The sequence below is a fragment of the Microcaecilia unicolor genome, chromosome 2 (genome assembly GCF_901765095.1).
Source record: "Microcaecilia unicolor chromosome 2, aMicUni1.1, whole genome shotgun sequence".
Taxonomy (NCBI): domain Eukaryota; kingdom Metazoa; phylum Chordata; class Amphibia; order Gymnophiona; family Siphonopidae; genus Microcaecilia; species Microcaecilia unicolor.
This window is the reverse complement of record NC_044032.1, coordinates 232,263,156-232,281,814: the sequence shown is the minus strand read 5'-3', so window position 1 is coordinate 232,281,814 and position 18,659 is coordinate 232,263,156. Positions and strand designations below refer to the sequence as shown.

The 18,659-nt window shown below is 48.2% G+C and overlaps 1 protein-coding gene across 4 annotated transcripts in view; it reads left to right on the top strand.

Moving 5' to 3' along the window:
• UHRF2 (ubiquitin like with PHD and ring finger domains 2) overlaps positions 1 to 18,659 on the top strand; it is a 414,897-nt gene that overhangs the window by 43,395 nt on the left and 352,843 nt on the right. For all 4 annotated transcript variants that reach the window (XM_030193781.1, XM_030193779.1, XM_030193783.1 and 1 more), the window contains exon 3: positions 18,057 to 18,319. In XM_030193781.1, coding sequence (XP_030049641.1) covers positions 18,057 to 18,319 — 263 coding nt within the window. The remainder of the gene's footprint in view (positions 1 to 18,056; positions 18,320 to 18,659) is intronic.

The following is an 18,659-nucleotide window of genomic DNA, read 5'->3' as shown; positions in this document are numbered from 1 at the left end:
GAAGACTGGAGGGTAGCCAATGTTACTCCGATTTTTAAGAAGGGTTCCAGAGGAGATCCGGGAAATTATAGACCGGTGAGTCTGACGTCGGTGCCGGGCAAGATGGTGGAGGCTATTATTAAGAATAAATTGCAGAGCATATACAAAACATGGACTGATGAGACAAAGTCAGCACGGATTTAGTGAAGGGAAGTCTTGCCTCACCATCTAATGCATTTTTTGAGGGGGTAAGCAAACATGTGGACAATGGGGAGCCGGTTGATATTGTATATCTGGATTTTCAGAAGGCGTTTGACAAAGTGCCGCACGAAAGACTCCTGAAGAAGTGCAGAGTCATGGAATCGGAGGTAGGGTATTATTAGGGATTAAGAACTGGTTGAAAGATAGGAAGCAGAGAGTAGGATTGCGTGGCCAGTATTCTCAGTGGAGGAGGGTAGTTAGTGGGGTCCCGCAGGGGTCTGTGCTGGGTCCGTTGCTTTTTAATGTATTTATAAATGACCTAGAGATGGGAATAACTAGTGAGGTAATTAAATTCGCCGATGACACAAAATTATTCAGGGTCGTCAAGTCGCAGGAGGAATGTGAACGATTACAGGAGGACCTTGCGAGACTGGGAGAATGGGCGTGCAAGTGGCAGATGAAGTTCAATGTTGACAAGTGCAAAGTGATGCATGTGGGTAAGAGGAACCCGAATTATAGCTACGTCTTGCAAGGTTCCGCGTTAGGAGTTACGGATCAAGAACGGGATCTGGGTGTCGTCGTCAATGATACGCTGAAACCTTCTGCTCAGTGTGCTGCTGCGGCTAGGAAAGCGAATAGAATGTTGGGTGTTATTAGGAAGGGTATGGAGTCCAGGTGTGCGGATATTATAATGCCGTTGTATCGCTCCATGGTGCGACCGCACCTGGAGTATTGTGTTCAGTACTGGTCTCCGTATCTCAAAAAAGATATAGTAGAATTGGAAAAGGTACAGCGAAGGGCGACGAAAATGATAGTGGGGATGGGACGACTTTCCTACGAAGAGAGGCTGAGAAGGCTAGGGCTTTTCAGCTTGGAGAAGAGACGGCTGAGGGGAGATATGATAGAAGTGTATAAAATAATGAGTGGAATGGATCGGGTGGATGTGAAGCGACTGTTCACGCTATCCAAAAATACTAGAACTAGAGGGCATGAGTTGAAGCTACAGTGTGGTAAATTTAAAACGAATCGGAGAAAATTTTTCTTCACCCAACGTGTAATTAGACTCTGGAATTCGTTGCCGGAGAACGTGGTACGGGCGGTTAGCTTGACGGAGTTTAAAAAGGGGTTAGATAGATTCCTAAAGGACAAGTCCATAGACCGCTATTAAATGGACTTGGAAAAATTCCGCATTTTTAGGTATAACTTGTCTGGAATGTTTTTACGTTGGGGAGCGTGCCAGGTGCCCTTGACCTGGATTGGCCACTGTCGGTGACAGGATGCTGGGCTAGATGGACCTTTGGTCTTTCCCAGTATGGCACTACTTATGTACTTATGGCCTCCCTGCGTGGCAAGGTTGAAGGCGTGTCTTTAGCTGCTCATCCAGATGTGGCACGGTTTCTTAGAGGGGTGCTTCGGCTCCGTTCTCCCGTGCGTGCACCTTGTCCAGCTTGGAACCTGGGGCTAGTGCTGAAAGCCCTTCAGGGTGCTCCCTTTGAACCGCTTCGGCGTGCTTCAGAGACAGATTTGACACTGAAGGCCATCTTTTTAGTGGCCATTACTTTGGCGAGATGGGTGTCAGAGCTCCAGGCGCTGTCCTGTAGAGACCCTTTTCTGCAATTTTCAGAGTCCGGGGTCACGGTTCGGACCGTGCCATCCTTCATGCCTAAGGTGGTTCAGCGTTTCACTTAAAACCAACCTATTTTCTTGCCCTCCTTTGTCAAGGAGGAGTTTCCAGAATCTTTTGAGCAATTGCACCTGTTGGACGTGCGCAGGACTCTGCTGCAGTATCTGCGAGTTACTAACTCTTTCAGGACCTCTGATCATCTGTTTGTTTTGCTATCAGGTCCTTGCAGAGGGTCTCCAGCGTCTAAAGCCACTATTGACCGCTGGCTCGAAGAATCTATCTTTTCAGCTTATTTGCTTGCCGGCCGGCCTCCGCCTGATGCCTTTAAGGCGCATTCCACTAGAGAAATTTCCTCTTCTTGGGCTGAAACTGGAGCACTCTCTCTTCAAGAGATTTGTAGTGCAGCAGCATGGGCTTCTAAGCTCTTTTGCCCGACATTACAGGCTGGATGTGGCTGCCAGGAAGGATGCACATTTTGGAGCGCAAGTGCTGGCGCATGGTGTGGCTTGTTCCCACCCTATCTAGGGATTGCTTTGATACATCCCATCTGTAATGGCTGCATCTGCTTGATGACAAGGAAGGGAAAATTAGGTTCTTACCGTGATAATTTTCTTTCCTTTAGTCATAGCAGATGCAGCCATGATCCCTCCCTGTCTGATTGCTATCTGCTGTAAATCTATTTCAGGTTCTGTTCATGTTTCCTGGAGATTCCGTCCTTGGGAGGAAAGTCGAAAACAGTCTTCAGATTCTTGTTCAATTAAAGGAGGATGACTTAATTCCCTCCAGTTTCATGTTTTAGAGGATGAGTTTATTCCCTCCGGGAGGATGAGTTTATTCCCTCCAGTTATGTCTCAGTGGAGGATGAGTTTATGCCCTCTGGGAGGATGTTTCATTCCCTCCATTCTGAGTTAATGTCCTTTGTTGTAGGGCCATCGTTCGCTGTGAGGAAAGCTCATGTTATTCCCATTGCGTTTGCCATTCTGCTTTGGAAGCTTCAAATACTGAACAGAGGCAGTGGAGCAAGCTGGTATGAGGCACCTGAAAAAGTGTGCTCTCTATCATCCCTCTGCTGGTTGATGGACACAACCCATCTGTAATGGCTGTATCTGTTATGACTAAAGGAAAGAAAATTATCAGGTAAGAACCTAATTTTCCCTTGTTTACTGGGACACTGATCAACTTCCGTCTCAAAGAAGTTCTATGACAGGCTAGGGGAAACGGTACTGTAAAGCTCACCTGAGAGACATTTGATAAGTTCACATCATTGGTGGAACCTAATAATATCTGTCAGGTTCTCAGGTTCAGAGCCCGCGGGGCCGGCTCTGGAGCAAACGTGAGCCCTTGGGCTGCTGACGAGGAGCGACAGCAGCAGGCAAAACCCACCAACCAACGCTGGGCAAGCACACCGACACCGGCAGGACTGCAGGCACCGCCCAGCGAGCCGGAACACACGGACTGGTACACGGACTGGAATTCCCCGGACGGGAGGACACTGGACTGGAACCCTGGACTGGAACACTGGACTGGAATCCCCCGGACTGGAACACTGGGCTGGAATCCCCCGGACAGGAGGACACAGGACTGGAACACTGGACTGGAGCACACCGGACTGGTCCACACAGCTTCACCTGCACTTAGCTACTAGTTGAGCTCCTGGGTTCAGTAGCCGGCAGGACTTACTGGACGACACAGGGACCAGGACTAGAACAGGCTGTAGCTGAAGTGCGCCTAATTCCTAAACTGACCAAAAGTGTTCCTAAGCCCAGCACCAACAGAAAAGCTCCTAAGCCCTCCACTAACAGCAGTGCTCCTAACAGAAACTAACAGGGTGCCCCTACGCCCTACACTAACAGAAGTGCAGGGAAGCCACAAGGGAAAAGGAAGGGAAGACAAACGCCAGACCTAACCCTGGTGCTTCCTAAGCACCAAGCTGCAGCAGCTAAACATGGGTTCTCACCCCGGTGCTTCCTAAGCACCCAGCTACAGCAGCTAAACACAGGTCACGAGGAAAAGCGGGGAAAGCACAAGAAACAAGCAGGAAAGCCAAATACCCAAACAACAAAAGGTGCTTCCTAACACTTACTAACAAGGTGCTCTCAGCACCAAACTCCAGCACTGCACTAACAGCAGTGCTACACACTGTAGCAAAAGGGAAAAACAGGGAAGTCAAACACACAAGTCACAAGTGCACACTGACGCACTAACCTAACCTGGACCTAAAGCAGTAGCCCGAAGCAAACGTTGCAAAGGCTCGAAGGAAAGAACACCACTTCCTATCAAGGCCCTCCTGATGATGTCACACTCCCTAGACCCAGGCAACAGCACACTGACCCAGAGAGCACACTGAAACCCATAGAGGCCCCAACCCATACCAATGCAACACACGTGAAGCACTTGAAGCCAGTACACCCAAAGAGAGTTAGAGCAACTCAGACTACACCACAGCTGCAGTGAAGTGAGACAATTAGCCCATGCTGGCAGCAGCCGGCACAGAGAGAGATGAGAGCTAGCTCAAACAGGACAGAAAACAGAACAGAAGGCCAGCTAAAAGCGACCCCCAGGCAAAAGGTTGCTGAGGGGTTCTGACCACGATCATAACAGCACCTCCCCCTCAAGGCTCCCTTGTCCCCCCGGGAGCTCCAGGTCTCAAAAGACAAATATAGGTCTCCATGGGTAGCTGTGATGAAATCTCCCCAATGGGTTCACAACATAAATCTGGGCGGCTGGGCAGGAAGTGACAAGCACATCTGGAACTAAGAAACCAGAATGGCTTTGGCTGCCACGGGGCTCTTTAGAACGGCTGCTAGGCAGGATCAGAGTCTTGGATGCAACAAGTGGCGTCCAATTCAACAGGAACCCTCTCCCTAAGGAGGTCCACAACTTCCTTGACCTCCTGGCACTCCACTGTAGCAGCCAGAACTGGGCTAGAGCCAACACCCATCCTGAATCTGAAGCCGGGCAAGAACTCAAACTGGACTTCAGACTAGACCTTGCCCCTTGGCTGGAGCTGGAACTCAGAAGGAGTTCAACATCTTGGCTGAAATGGGAACTCGGAGTAGACTCAGCATCTTGCCTGAGACTGCAACCTGGTCCAGCCTCAGCATCTTGGCCGGAACTGCCACTCAACTCGGACTCAGCATCTTGGCTGGACTCGGTACTCAGCATAGACTCAGCATCTCGGCTGGCACTGGAACTCGCTCCGGACTCAGCATCATATGGAAAAAGAGTGCTCTCTCCTGTGTCACATTTTTACAATTAAGGGAAACAGTTGATTCATTCCTTAGCACCTGGGCTGTACTACTACTACTACTACTATTTAGCATTTCTATAGCGCTACAAGGCGTACGCAGCGCTGCACAAACATAGAAGAAAGACAGTCCCTGCTCAAAGAGCTTACAATCTAATAGACAAAAAAAAAATAAAGTAAGCAAATCAAATCAATTAATGTGAACGGGAAGGAAGAGAGGAGGGTAGGTGGAGGCGAGTGGTTACAAGTCAAAAGCAAGAGGGGGTTATCCGTTCCTGACAGAAGATGGAGGTAGAGAAACTGATCTTTTCTAGTAACTTCACCAATTTAAGGAGGGCTGGTGCTGACTGATCTTTGGCCTAGCTCCCAGCGTGTACAGAGGACTATGACTGATTACTTCAAGTAAGCTTTTCTTGAACGGAGACTGTATACTGTACGTATAATAAACAGTACTGAACATATGTTTATCAGATGCCAAGCTTCTTTGGGTCACAACGGTTAAGTGCACTCTCCGGTTTAACTACATGTATTTATTTGTTCCCAGACCCTTACACTTAAACTGATTGCACTATATATATATGTATATATATATATATATATATATATATATATATATATATACACACTAGTAAAACAGGCCCGTGGTCTGACACAAATGAAACGGGTGTTAGCAAGGTTTCCTCGGAGTGTGTATGTTTGAGAGAGAGAGTGAATGTGTGAGTGTGTGTGTGTGTGACAGAGAGTGAGAATGGGTGTGAGTGTGTCTGTGAGAGAGAGTGTGTGCGCCAGGGGCCCCCTCCCTCCGAGTTCCAGGGGTGTTCTCTCCCTCCGAGTTCCAGGGTCGTCCCGCCTCCCCTGCCCTCCGAGTTCCAGGGCTGTCCCCTACTCTCCTCCGAGTTCCAGGGGTCCCTCCCTCCAAGTTCCAGGGTTTTCCCTGTGTTGTTGCTGGCTCGTATTAGTGTGGTGCTGTAGTTTGTTTTTTTAAAATGTTTTGGGGATTTTTTTGAGGGGGGGTTGGGAAAGCCCTGTGCAGGCAAGTTGGAGGAAGTGGTGGGTGGCTTTGAGGGTGGTGGTGAACTGAGAGGGTGTGGCAGGGGGCTTGGAGGGGGGGGGGGTCAGCGTGTGTGTGTGGGGGGGGCAAATTCATCTTCACTTACATCGTTGGTGTTAAGGCGGCCGGCAGCAGCGGACCAAAGTGTGCAGACTCGGACCTTTTCTTTCTTATGTCCTGAGAGAGAGAAGGGCCGAGCCTGCACACTTTGTTCAGCTGCTGCCGGCCGCCGTAACACCGACGATGTAAGTGAGGATACCTTTTGAAATTCGGAGGGAGGGTGCCTGGAACTGGAAGGGAGGGAGTAACGGAGAGACGACGACTCTGGAAGTCGGGGGGGGGGGGGGGGGGGGGGGGGGTCCTCCACGTCCAGAGGCGAGTCGTGACGGGAGGGGGAGAGTATGGGTGGGTGGAACGGCGACTCGGAGAGGGAGTTGGTTAGGGAGTGGGGGGAGGGCGGGGGTCCGGAGAGGAGAGGGAGGTCGGCGGGAGTGTGCATTTGGGTTTTAGAAGTCATCTTCATTTACCAAGTAGGTGTTACGGCGGCTGGTAGCAGCAGCGGGAAAAGGCATGCAGGCTCGGCCCTTCTCTCTCTCTGTGCTCTGGTCCCGCCCATTACGAACCCTTCACTGCAGTCAGCCATGGAGTCAGCTTCAGAACGTTGGAGGTGCTTCGTGCTGCTATCGTGTGATTGGGCACTGCTGCTGTTGACGCACCCGGAAGTACGTGACGTCAATTCAGGAGATGGCTACAGAGAGCACGAATGCTTCAAGGCAGTGGCCATGGAGTCAGCTTCAGAACGTTGGAGGTGCTTTTTATTATATAGGATATACAGTACTGTTATACGTACAGTATACAGTCTCTGTTAACTGACGTTAGGCTTACTTGAAGTAATCAGTCATAGTCCTCTGTACACTCTTGTGTCTGTGAGTTCCATAGACTTCTTCTGCCAGATGGTAAAAACTGTCATAGCACTGACATCCAGTGGCCTCCAGATAGGCCCGCATGGTGTTGACTCTCCAGTGCTCTTGCAAAAGTGACAGCAGGTTGTTTAATTTCATCAGCATGTGCCTCGCTGCTCATTTCATCATCTGTTTCATCATTAGCAGTTACCTGCGTGTAGGCGCATATCTCAACGTCAGTGCTGTCATCAGCTGTTTGTAGATCGTAATCAACAGATACCGTAACACCGGCTGCGATGTGAATAGCCTGTTCATCTGACGCATTTTGCAACAGCTGCATCTGTTTCGTCCCTCTCCACATCCCTAACAAAGCTTGCCTAGCTTGTAGCAGTTCACAATGATTGCCTGTGTAACATGATTCCAGGCTTCTTTCTGCATATGTAGGGAATCCAACAGTGATAGATTACGAGCCTGTTGAACAGGCACGTTTATCCTTCCCAGGCTGGTCATCCATAACACTCATCAGACGATGTAGCACAAGAGCCCGATAATGTTGTTTGCTCTTTCCAATGACGGTGGTTCCAACTTCTCACTCCCATCCATATTGCAGCAAAGGAGGATCGTCTCTGTCCTTCGACGTTTTACTTCCTGTAGTTTTGGCTTGTTTGAATGCAAGTGTTCCATCAGGAATTGCTCGCCAGTAGTAGAACCGTTTTCGTCAGTATTGAAAAGTCACGAGGTGCAACTCGTTCAAGATGGTAGGAAGAACTGAAACAACCCAATTATCAGCACCAAAGTCATCAGCATCTGTTTTTCACCATGCTGTTTATTGAATTTTATGTTGTTCCTCTCCTTCCATCTTTCCAATCATCCAGCAGTGGCTTTGAATTCAGTTAGTCCAAGACTTTCAGCTGGCTGTTTAGCTTTCTCCATAAGCAGTGGACCACTGACAGGAAACTGCTCCTGACTTGAGAAAACCACTGAAGAAGAGCATCTTCTATCTCCTCAGCTTTTCCCACCCGTTTACGTTTCTGTTGTGGATTTGTATTGTTTTACCAGTCTTCCAGAAGCTGGTCTTTCTGCTTCAAGATAAGTGAAATTTGACTGGGATTGACACCATATTCTTTAGCAATAGATACTTGACTTTGTTTTCTAATTTTTTAAAGAACTTCTATTCGTTCAGCCAGTCTTACGTTGCATGACGACGATGACTCCAGTGTACACTCACATTCTTTCGCTTATTCTGCCTGTGGCAGTTAACCAACGAGATTTTAAATTTACCACCCCTTTGTCACGTGCCAATCGGCTTCCATATTCCGTGCGTGCGCTTATGCGGAATCTTTCTGCAGAGGAGCAGTCGGAACCATGCTTATAAGCAAATTCTTGCACTTATCAGTGGTGCGCCTAAACCGAAGTTTGTCCCCATAGAAACTGATGGCACCAAAAACGGACCCAAAGTAACGGCATGCAGTTAAACAGAGCATGCTCTTATCCGATGTGCCCTTAAATGGAGTGCACTGTTATAGTTTTTAAGGTTTAACGGTTTTTATTCAGGATTGAAACAGCCAACATCTACAACTAAACAACATGTCTAGACAAAGACATCAAGTGGTTACATGATAATGAGCAAGTTTAATAGAATAATAAGCAAAAACATCTTACTGCAAAAAACTGGGTATCATATGATCCCTTTTATGTTTTGTGAGAAACCTCCCACTACCCTCCTACCTTGCAACCCTATTTTCTGTTCAAGTTTAATGGTTGTGTGCAGGATTCCCTCCCCCCCCCCCCCCCCCCACCTTTACCCATATCTTAAACAGACAACTGAGATGACCCGGTTTCTGGACTCTTATGACCACAGGTCATCATTGAAAGGGTAACGTCCATTATTCCCAATCCATCCTCCCTTACCCAAGCAGAGAACCCTGAAATAACCCCTTATATAACAGTACTAACTTAGGAAACACTCTGAAACATATTCAGTACAGCGCTTCTTGCTTTATGGGAGATATTTTGCAAATAACAGTTCCAGATAGACATGAAAGCCTTTCTTCCCTTTGGGGAATTCCTACAGTCCTTGCCTCCCATAACATGAAGGCATGCAATCTGTTTTTCCTGTACCAAAAAAAGGGAGTCTCCTCTTGCATCCAAAGCTTAAGTATACACTTCTTCCCCAATGCATAAGCTTTACTAAGCAGTAAGTGCAAATTTTTGTCTGAAATCCCAAATGCCTCCCATTTATTCAGTTAGACTCCAAGAAAACCTACACAGTGACCAAATAGAATCCTAAGTATCGATGAAGCGACCTTCCCCTCCCCCCCCCCCCCCCCCCCCCCCCCCCAACTGACATTTGGGACCTTGACCAACAGGCACCCAACCTACTCTTGCAGCCTGATGTTGTGATATATATGCTCTGTGGAGTACTCTGTATTGACTGTCCTGAAGTTCGGCATTTCCAACCTGCTTGGAATAGCTTTAAACAATTTTTTAAAAATCCACCCTTTTTCAGGTTCATACCCAAGGTCTCTACTCCAAGCCTCCCTAAGAGGACCATACTCCCCGGGAGGGAGAAGAGAAGCCAAAGTTCTATGAAAACCTGATACAGAAACCTGGCCAAAAACACCTCTTGTAAAAAATTGGTTTCTGAATTAGCCTTGTATGCACAGCCTCGTAATCTAAGCTAGAATAATAGTGGTGCAGCTACTGATAAGCAAAATAATCCATGTGAATAATCTGCTGTAAATCCTGAAAAGAATAGAAAACACCTTCCTCATTGAGAAAATGCTTGATCCAAACAATGCTCATGTCTGACCATCTCTTAAACAACCTTGACTCTAGCCCTTGTGGAAAATCAGCATTACCCCTACGTGGCAATAATTACTAACATTCGGGTTCTGATTCCAACAATTCAAAAGAGCCTGCCAAATGCCTCTCGGTGGCTACAGTAATACACTCCTATGACAACAGCAAGGCAAATTTTTGTCTGGGCATGCAAAAGAAAATTCAAATGCCAATGTGTAACAGTTCCCTTTCCCATCGTATAGGAGTAACTGCTCAGTACCAAACAACCAATCCCTAAGGTGCCGCACAAGACAAGCCTGGTTATAGCACCTAAGGCATGGTAGACCTAAACCGCCTTGCGGTCAGGAATTGAAAAGATATTCTGGATTCATTTTTGATTTCCTCCCCCCCCCCAACAAAAATTTCCTACACAACCTGTTAACAGCTGTAGATCTTTCCGCAAAAGGCACAGTGGTAAAACTTGTAAAGCATAGTGCCAGCGAGGAAAAATAATAATTTTAAAGAGATTTATCCTGCCCATTAAAGATAAAGGTAAATGACTCCATTTCTCGAAATGATGCTTGGTGTCTTTTAACAACCTATCGACATTCAGTCGATACAATCTCGAAGTCTCCATAGCCAACAATATAACCCCCAAATAACAAAAGGATTCACCGGCCCATTTCAATGGATAGTGTCCCCACCAAGCCAGACCTTGATCCCCTTCCCTTTATAACTCCTGATTTGTTGAGATTTAACTTAAAGCCTGAAAAATCCCCAGATTGAGTCATGCATTCTAGCAAAGCCCCTATTGATACTTGGGGATTAATCACTTGAACCACAAATTGTCAGCAAATGCTGCTATTTTAAAGATATCTGTACCTAATTGAAAGCCTTATATGTCTGGATTTCTCTGAATGTCATGTAGGAGGAGGTCCAGAGTAAGGACAAACAAAAGCGGTGAGAGCGGGCAACCCTATCTGGTACTACGATATATTGAAAAGGAGGGGGAAAGCAGTGCATTCACCCACACTTGAGCTTGAGGAAGAAAATACAAAGCCTGAATCACTTCCTGAAAAAAAAACCACATATTCCATAAGCATCCAACACCCCAAATGAAAACCCTCATATTCCATAAGCATCCAACACCCCAATAAAAAGTCCCACACTTCCTTGTCAAAGGCCTTTTCAGCATCAAAACGGAGGGAACGTCTTGACCAGCTGCCAACTGTAGAGTAGCAAGATTCTTTCTCACATTCTTGGTAATGTTGTGGCCTTGCACAAAACCTATTTGAGAATCCTCAATCATATCAGGAAGTATACGAGATAGACTGTTTGCTAAAACTTTGTAAATAATTTGACTTCATAATTGAGCAACAAGATCGGTCTATACGATTCCGATTTCTGTGGATCTCGACCTGGTTTTGGCAAAACGACTATCTGGGCTAGCCGTAAGGATTCAGGCAGCCGTCCTTCTCCTACTATAGAATTAAACATAGAAGTCAGCAGGGGTACAATCTTCTCCCTCAACATGTTATAGAATGCTCCTCTACAGCCATCAGGTCCAGGAGCCTTACAGAGGGGTCCCCTTTGCATAGCCCAAGATACCTTCGTTGCAAAAGGAGTATTTAGTATAGCCAAACTGTCCGGATCCAACTGTGAAAGATCCAAACCAGAAAGATATGTGGAGCTTTCCAACGGAGGGGGATGAATACAGTTGAGCATAGTATCTCTCACAATGTGATTAATTTGAGCATCTTTATTTTCCAAAACCCCGGTGGATGAGTACAGGCATCAATCTTAAAGGGACCCTGACAAGGATGATCCAAGCGGGCTAGCAATCTACAACTCTTACTTGCATGCTTGTATAATTGATATTGAAAATAACTGCGATCTCGCTCACTGACAGTGTCTTCAGTGTCTCGGGGCTGGGCATCGCCCTAATGCCTGTACTTTGTGCCTCCAGCTCAAGAAGAGGACCCAGGCGGCGAGATTGGCTCAGTGGAACATTTTGTTCGGAGCCTCGTCCGGTCCCTCGGCGTCGACGGAGCCAGCTGTACCGAGGTCATCGCCGGTATTGATGTCTGCATCGGAGGGTGCATCGACGTCCGGAGTGCAGGTGATGGCTGTCCAGAGATCCCACGCTGGTAGCAGTAAGCCATCGAGTGGGTCTCCACCTGCCTTAAGGGCTCCTGCGCTGCAGGCCCCCCGGGACCAACCACCTTCAGACCCGGCCCCGCGGAGATGTTTGGATTCCACGTCTCCCTCTTGGTACCGGGAGGTACCGCTGACGTGCTTTGCACGAAGGCGAAGAAGCACCGTCATCGGTCACCTTCCCGCCACTGTACCGAGAGCTCCGGGACACCGAGGGATTCGGTACCCGTGAAGCGTCGAGGCCGGGAGGACTGTTCACCCTCCATACAGGAGGTGTTGATGCGCTCTGCTCCGTACAGCCCGGTACCGCCTCCGTGCCCCAGGCAGGTTCTGACTTCGTCGCCGGTACCGGCCCCAATACCTTACTCGACAGCCACGCTGAACGAGTGCCTCAGAACCATACTTCTGGAGATCCTGGAAGGGCTGCTTGCTCCAGTACCGTCGGTGCCTGCGTCGCCGGTACCGTTGAGAGACGCGGCAGTTGGCTCCCCGCCCGTGGTGAGGACGGCGACTCCGGTACCACTTGCGGCATCGGTTTCTGCTGCCACTTGGGTTGACTTCCCGTCGCTGTCGCCGGAGGGAGCCAGCGGCGTGGGAGTCTTCTTCTCGGCACCGCCATAGGGGACCTAGTTCCTCGGCGTTGAGACGGGCTCGGCTTCGGACTGACGTTCGTGAACTTGTGTCCGATACCGAAGGTGAGGCCTTGTGGGAGGCAGAGGAAGACCCAAGATATTTCTCTGACGAGGAGTCTTGTGGTCTTCCCTCTGATCCCACTCCTCGCCAGAGAGAAAGCTGTCTCCCCCCTGAGAGTCTGTCTTTCTCGTCATTTGTCCGGAAATGTCTACGGCCATTCCCTTCCCTGTGGAGACGGTGGATGAGCCCAGGGCTGAGATGTTCGAGGTCCTGGACTATCCCATCTCCACCTAAGGAATCCACCACAGTTCCTCTTCATAATGTCCTTAGCAGACATTGTTGACGAATTGGGTGAAGCCATTAACTACTCCCCACATTCCCAAGAAAATTGAGTCCCAGTACCGAATCCACGGGGACCCAGAGTTAATGAAGACCCAATTGCCTCATGACTCTGGGGTGGTGGATTTGGCCCTTAAGAAGGCCAAGAGTTCTAGGATTACGCCTTGGCGCCCCCTGGGCGTGAGTCTAGAACTATGGATTCTTTGGGCGGAAGGCCTAGCATTCTGCTATGCTCATGTCCAAGATTCAATCCTACCAGCTCTACACGAGCATCCACATGCGGAACAATGTAAGGCAGCTGACGGACTTAGTCAATAAGCTCCCATCAGAGCAGGCCAAGCCTTTTTCAGGAGGTGGTCAGGCAGCTGAAGGCGTGTCGCAAATTCCTGCCCAGGGGTGTTTACGACACTTTTTGATGTTGCATCTAGGGCCGCTGCTCAAGGTATAGTGATTCACAGACTTTCATGGCTGCGTGCCTCTGACCTGGAGAATAGAGGCCAGCAGCGGATTGCGGATGCTCCTTGCCGGGGGGATAAAAGTTTTGGTGAGCGCGTCGAACAGGTGGTAGAACAGCTCCACCAGCGGGACACCACATTCGACAAGCTCTCCCACCGGACGCCTTCAGCATCTACCTCAACAGGTAGACGTTTTTATGGGGGCAGAAGGAGTGCTCCCTATGCTTATAATAAGTGTAGGTACAATCCACCTGCCCGCCAGCCTGCTCAGGCTAAGCCCCAGCGCGCTCGTTCTCGTCAACAGCGTGTGCCTCCACAGGCCCCTGCAGCTCCCCAGCAAAAGCAAGGGACGGGCTTTTGACTGGCTCCAGGCGAGCATAGCCAAGATAAAATGTCCGTGCCGGACGATCTGCCGGTAGGAGGGAGGTTAAAGTTTTTTCACCAAAGGTGGCCTCTTGTAACTTCCGACTGGTGGGTTCTCCAAATAGTCGGCTAGGATACTCCCTCAATTGATCTCAGAACCTCCAAATTGTCCTCCGGGAGCTCAGTCCTTCAGCTTCCAGCACAAGCAGGTACTTGAAGAGGAACTCTCTGCCCTTCTCAGCGCCAATGCGGTCGAGCCCGTGCCACCCCGGCAGGAAGGGCTGGGATTCTATTCCAGGTACTTTCTTGTGGATAAGAAAACAGGGGGGATGCGCCCCATCCTAGACCTAAGGGCTCTGAACAATATCTGGTCCAAAAAAAGTTCAGGATGCTTTCCCTGGGCACCCTTCTTCCATGATTCAGAAAAACGATTGGCTATGCTTTCTGGACTTAAAGGATGCTTATACTCACATTCCGATACTACCAGCTCACAGGCAGTATCTTCAATTCCGTCTGGGAACACGGCATTTTCAGTACTGTGTGCTACCCTTTAGTCTCGCCTCCGCACCCAGAGTGTTCACGAATGCCTGGCAGTAGTGGCAGCCTCTTTGCGCAGACTGGGAGTGCATGTGTTCCTGTATCTCGACGATTGGCTGGTGAAGAACACCTCAGAGGCAGGAGCTCTACAGTCCATGCAGTTGACTATTCAACTCCTGGAGCTACTAGGGTTTGTGATAAATTATCCAAAGTCCCACCTTCTTCCAGTGCAAAAACTGGAATTCATAGGAGCTCTGCTAGACTCCCAGACTGCTCATGCCTACCTCCCCGAAGCGAGGACAGACAATCTTCTGTCCCTGGTCTCCTCGGTATGAGCGTCTCAGCAGATCACAGCTCGGCATATGTTGAGATTGCTCGGCCACATGACCTCCACAGTTCATGTGACTCCCATGGCCCATCTTCACATGAGATCTGCTCAATGGACCCTAGCTTCCCAGTGGTACCAAGCCGCGGGGGATCTAGAAGACGTGATCCGGTTGTCCACAGCTTTTCTCAAATCCCTACATTGGTGGATAGTTTGCTCCAATTTGACCTTGGGACGTCCCTTTCAAATTCCTCAGCCGCAATATGTGCTGACTACGGATGCGTCTCTCCTGGGGTGGAGAGCTTATGTCAATGGGCTTCACACCCAAGGATGCTGGTCCCTCCAGGAGACAGGTTTTCAGATCAACCTCCTGGAGTTACAAGCGGTCTGGAATGCGCTAAAGGCTTTCAGAGATCGGCTGTCCAACCAAATTATCCAAATTCAGACAGACAGTCAGGTTGCCATGTATTACATCAACAAGCAGGGGGGCACCGGATCTCGCCCCTTGTGTCAGGAAGCTGTCAGGATGTGGCTTTGGGCCCACCAGCACGGCTTGTTTCTCCAAGCCACGAATCTGGCAGGCGTAAACATCAGTCTGGCCGACAGGTTGAGCAGGATAATGAAACCTCACGAGTGGTCTCTCAACTCGAGAGTGGTAAGCAAGATCTTTCAAGCGTGGGCACCCCCTTGGTAGATCTTTTTGCCACTCAGGACAACCACAAGGTCCCTCAGTTCTGTTCCAGACTTCAGGCCCACAGCAGACTAGCGTCCGGTGCCTTTCTCCTTCATTAGGGGAAGGGCCTCCTGTATGCGTATTCTCCCATACCCTTGGTAGGGAAGACTTTGCTGAAACTCAAGCAGGATCGTGGAACCATGATTCTGATCACTTCCTTCTGGCCGCGTCAGATCTGGTTCCCTCTTCTTCTGGAGTTGTCCTTCGAAGAACCATGGAGATTGGAGTGTTTTCCAACCCTCATCACTCAGAACGAGGGGGCGCTTTCTGCATCCCAACCTCCAGTCTCTGGCTCTCACGGCCTGGATGTTGAGAGCGTAGACTTTGCCTCCTTGGGTCTTTCTGAGGGTGTCTCCTGGGTCTTTCTGAGGGTGTCTCCCGAGTCTTGCTTGCTTCCAGGAAAGATTCCACGAAAAGGTGTTATGCTTTCAAATGGAAGAGGTTTGCTGTCTGGTGTGATAGCCATGCCCTAGATCCTCGTTCTTGTCCTACACAGACCCTGCTTGAGTACCTTCTGCACTTGTTCAAGTCTGGTCTCGAGACCAACTCTTTAAGAGTTCATCTTAGCGCAATTAGTGCTTTCCATTATCGTGTAGAGGGTAAGCCTATCTCGGGACAGCCTTTAGTTATTCGCATCATGAGAGGTTTGCTTTTGTCAAAGCCCCCAGTCAAACCTCCACCAGTGTCATGGGATCTCAATGTCGTTCTCACCCAGTTGATGAAACCTCCTTTGAGCCACTGAGTTCTTGCCATCTGAAGTACTTGACCTGGAAGGTCACTTTCTTGGTGGCAGTCACTTCAGCTCGTAGAGTCAGTGAGCTTCAAGCCTTGGTAGCTCATGCTCCTTATAACAAATTTCATCATAACAGAGTAGTCCTCCGCATTCACCCTAAGTTCTTGCCAAAGGTGGTGTCGGAGTTCCATCTGAACCAGTCAATTGTCTTGCCAACATTCTTTCCACGCCCTCATACCCGCCCTGCTGAACGTCAGTTGCACACATTGGACTGGAAGCGAGCATTGACCTTCTATCTGGAGCGGACAAGTCCACACAGACAGTCCGCCCAATTGTTTGTTTCTTTTCACCCCAATAAAAGGGGAGTGGCTGTGGGGAAACGCACCAACCTAAATTGGCTAGCAGATTACATTTCCTTCACTTACGCCCAAGATGGGCTGACTCTTGAGGGCCATGTCACGGCTCATAGTGTTAGAGCCATGGCAGCGTCAGTGGCTCACTTGAAGTCAGCCACTATTGAGGAGATTTGCAAGGCTGTGACGTGGTCATCAGTCCACGCATTCACATCTCATTACTGCCTCCAGCAGGATACCAGACGCGACAGTCGGTTCGGGCAGTCGGTGCTGCAGAATCTGTTTGGGGTTTAGAATCCAACTCCACCCCCTAGGCCCAGTTTTATTCTGTTCCAGGCTGCACTCTGTTAGTGGTTCTTGTTTAGGTCAATCTCAGTTATGTCCTCGCCGTTGCGAGGTCCAATTGACCAATGTTTGTTGTTTTGAGTGAGCTTGGGGCTAGGGATACCCCAGTCGTGAGAATAAGCAGCCTGCTTGTCCTCGGAGAATACCTGCTACAGGTTAGTAACCTCACTTTATCCCGAACCATCCACTTTTGGGCGACTGTCGGCCTTCCCCCAGTTTCTAGTTTAAAAGCTGCTGCATCTCCTTTTTAAACGCCGATGCCAGCAGCCTGGTCCCACCCTGTCGAATGACGTTACCCATCTCTGAGAAAACATGGCCTGCTGTCCTCGGAGAAGACCTGCTCTACAGGTAAGTAACTTCGCTGCCTTGGTTTGTACCTGAGGGTTACCTGACTTACCCAAGATGACATGGAGTGGCAGTGGGATTTGAACTTGGCTTCCTTGGTTCTCATCCCACTGCTCTAATAGGCATTTCTTCAGCTATTTGCTGTCTATAAAGGCGGTCAATTCAGGTGCATGAATAGAGACCTCTTTCTCATTCTTGACTTTTCAAAATGCCTGCTGGTAGGAATGGTAGCCATCTTAAATCACCATATTGTGGCTTTTCTTACTGGAACAGTAAAGAACTTGGAGTACTAAACTCAGTTCTTGCAAAAACAATGCTCCTATTCTCTTTGAGCCCTGCTTTGGGAGCCATTCATCTAGCCTCTTTTTAAGGGCATCATTTTCTTGTCTAAGTAGAGAAGCGTGAAAATGTTTTTTGTAGAAATCTTATCCTTAGGTTCTTTTTTTTTTAAAGGTTTCACTTTCTTCTTTTCAACTCTCTTCCACATTCCCACTTTAGCAGCCCCAGCAGATGCTTTACCTGACTACAGTGTCACCTGCCACTCTTATGGGCCTGTATAGCTGTGGCCTAGGTTTGTTGGTCCTGCACTACCACTGCAAAAGGATGCTTTTAGGGGAGGTTGAGATGGCTGACTTTCCTGTCATCTAAGAATTTAGCCTGGCTCATGGAAGAGAGTAAAATTTTAGCCAACAAAGAAAATTGCTTGGTATAAAATCTGAAGAGAGGGGAACAGTAGTTGATGCACAGTGGCTAGGTATTTACAGTTATTGAGTGCTACTTGATTGTATTGCATAAAAGAAAGGTGATTCATTTTCTTATTATGGGTTCATTGGAGCTATGTACTATCTGTAATGATGAACGTTTTAAATGCTCTGTTTCAAAATAATTCCTTTCTTTTCTTGAATATGTTGCACCTTTGTTGTTGAAGTGTTTCTTTTTTTTCTTTTTCCCCCCAGATAAATGAATTGGTTGATGCTCGTGATGTGAGCATTGGAGCATGGTTTGAATCACACATAGAAAATGTTGTACGAGCAGCAAAGGGACACAAGAATGGTAAAGCACAAGCAAAAAGTGTCAATACATACAGAAGGACTAATGGAAATTTAAGCCTGGATCATTCTAGAGATATTTCAAATAATTTGGACAGTGTACCTTCTACTTCTTACTCGGACTGTTTGGAAAGTGGTGAAGATACTATTTATCGTATCAAATATGATGAGTAAGTGCATCAGATGTCATATGGGTTGGTTTGTATAAGCAAATTTTTCTTCTGGAGAAACTGGATCAATAAATGGAATAAACTTTTCATTATGCAAGTTCAAACTTAAAATCCAGGAAACTTGATTTTTTAATTCTTCCCTCTCCTCCCTTTTTTTTTTTTGGGGGGGGGGGGAGGGGGGTAACAAGAAGCACTGACTCAGGATAGTGGGATATGATAAATATCCTGGTAGAGAAAGGAAGACTTCTGACTTGTGAGTCACAAAGTATATGTGAAATAATCCTACAGTTTGTACGTTAAACAAAAAGTGCTATCAATTTTATTCTTGTTCTATGAAGGA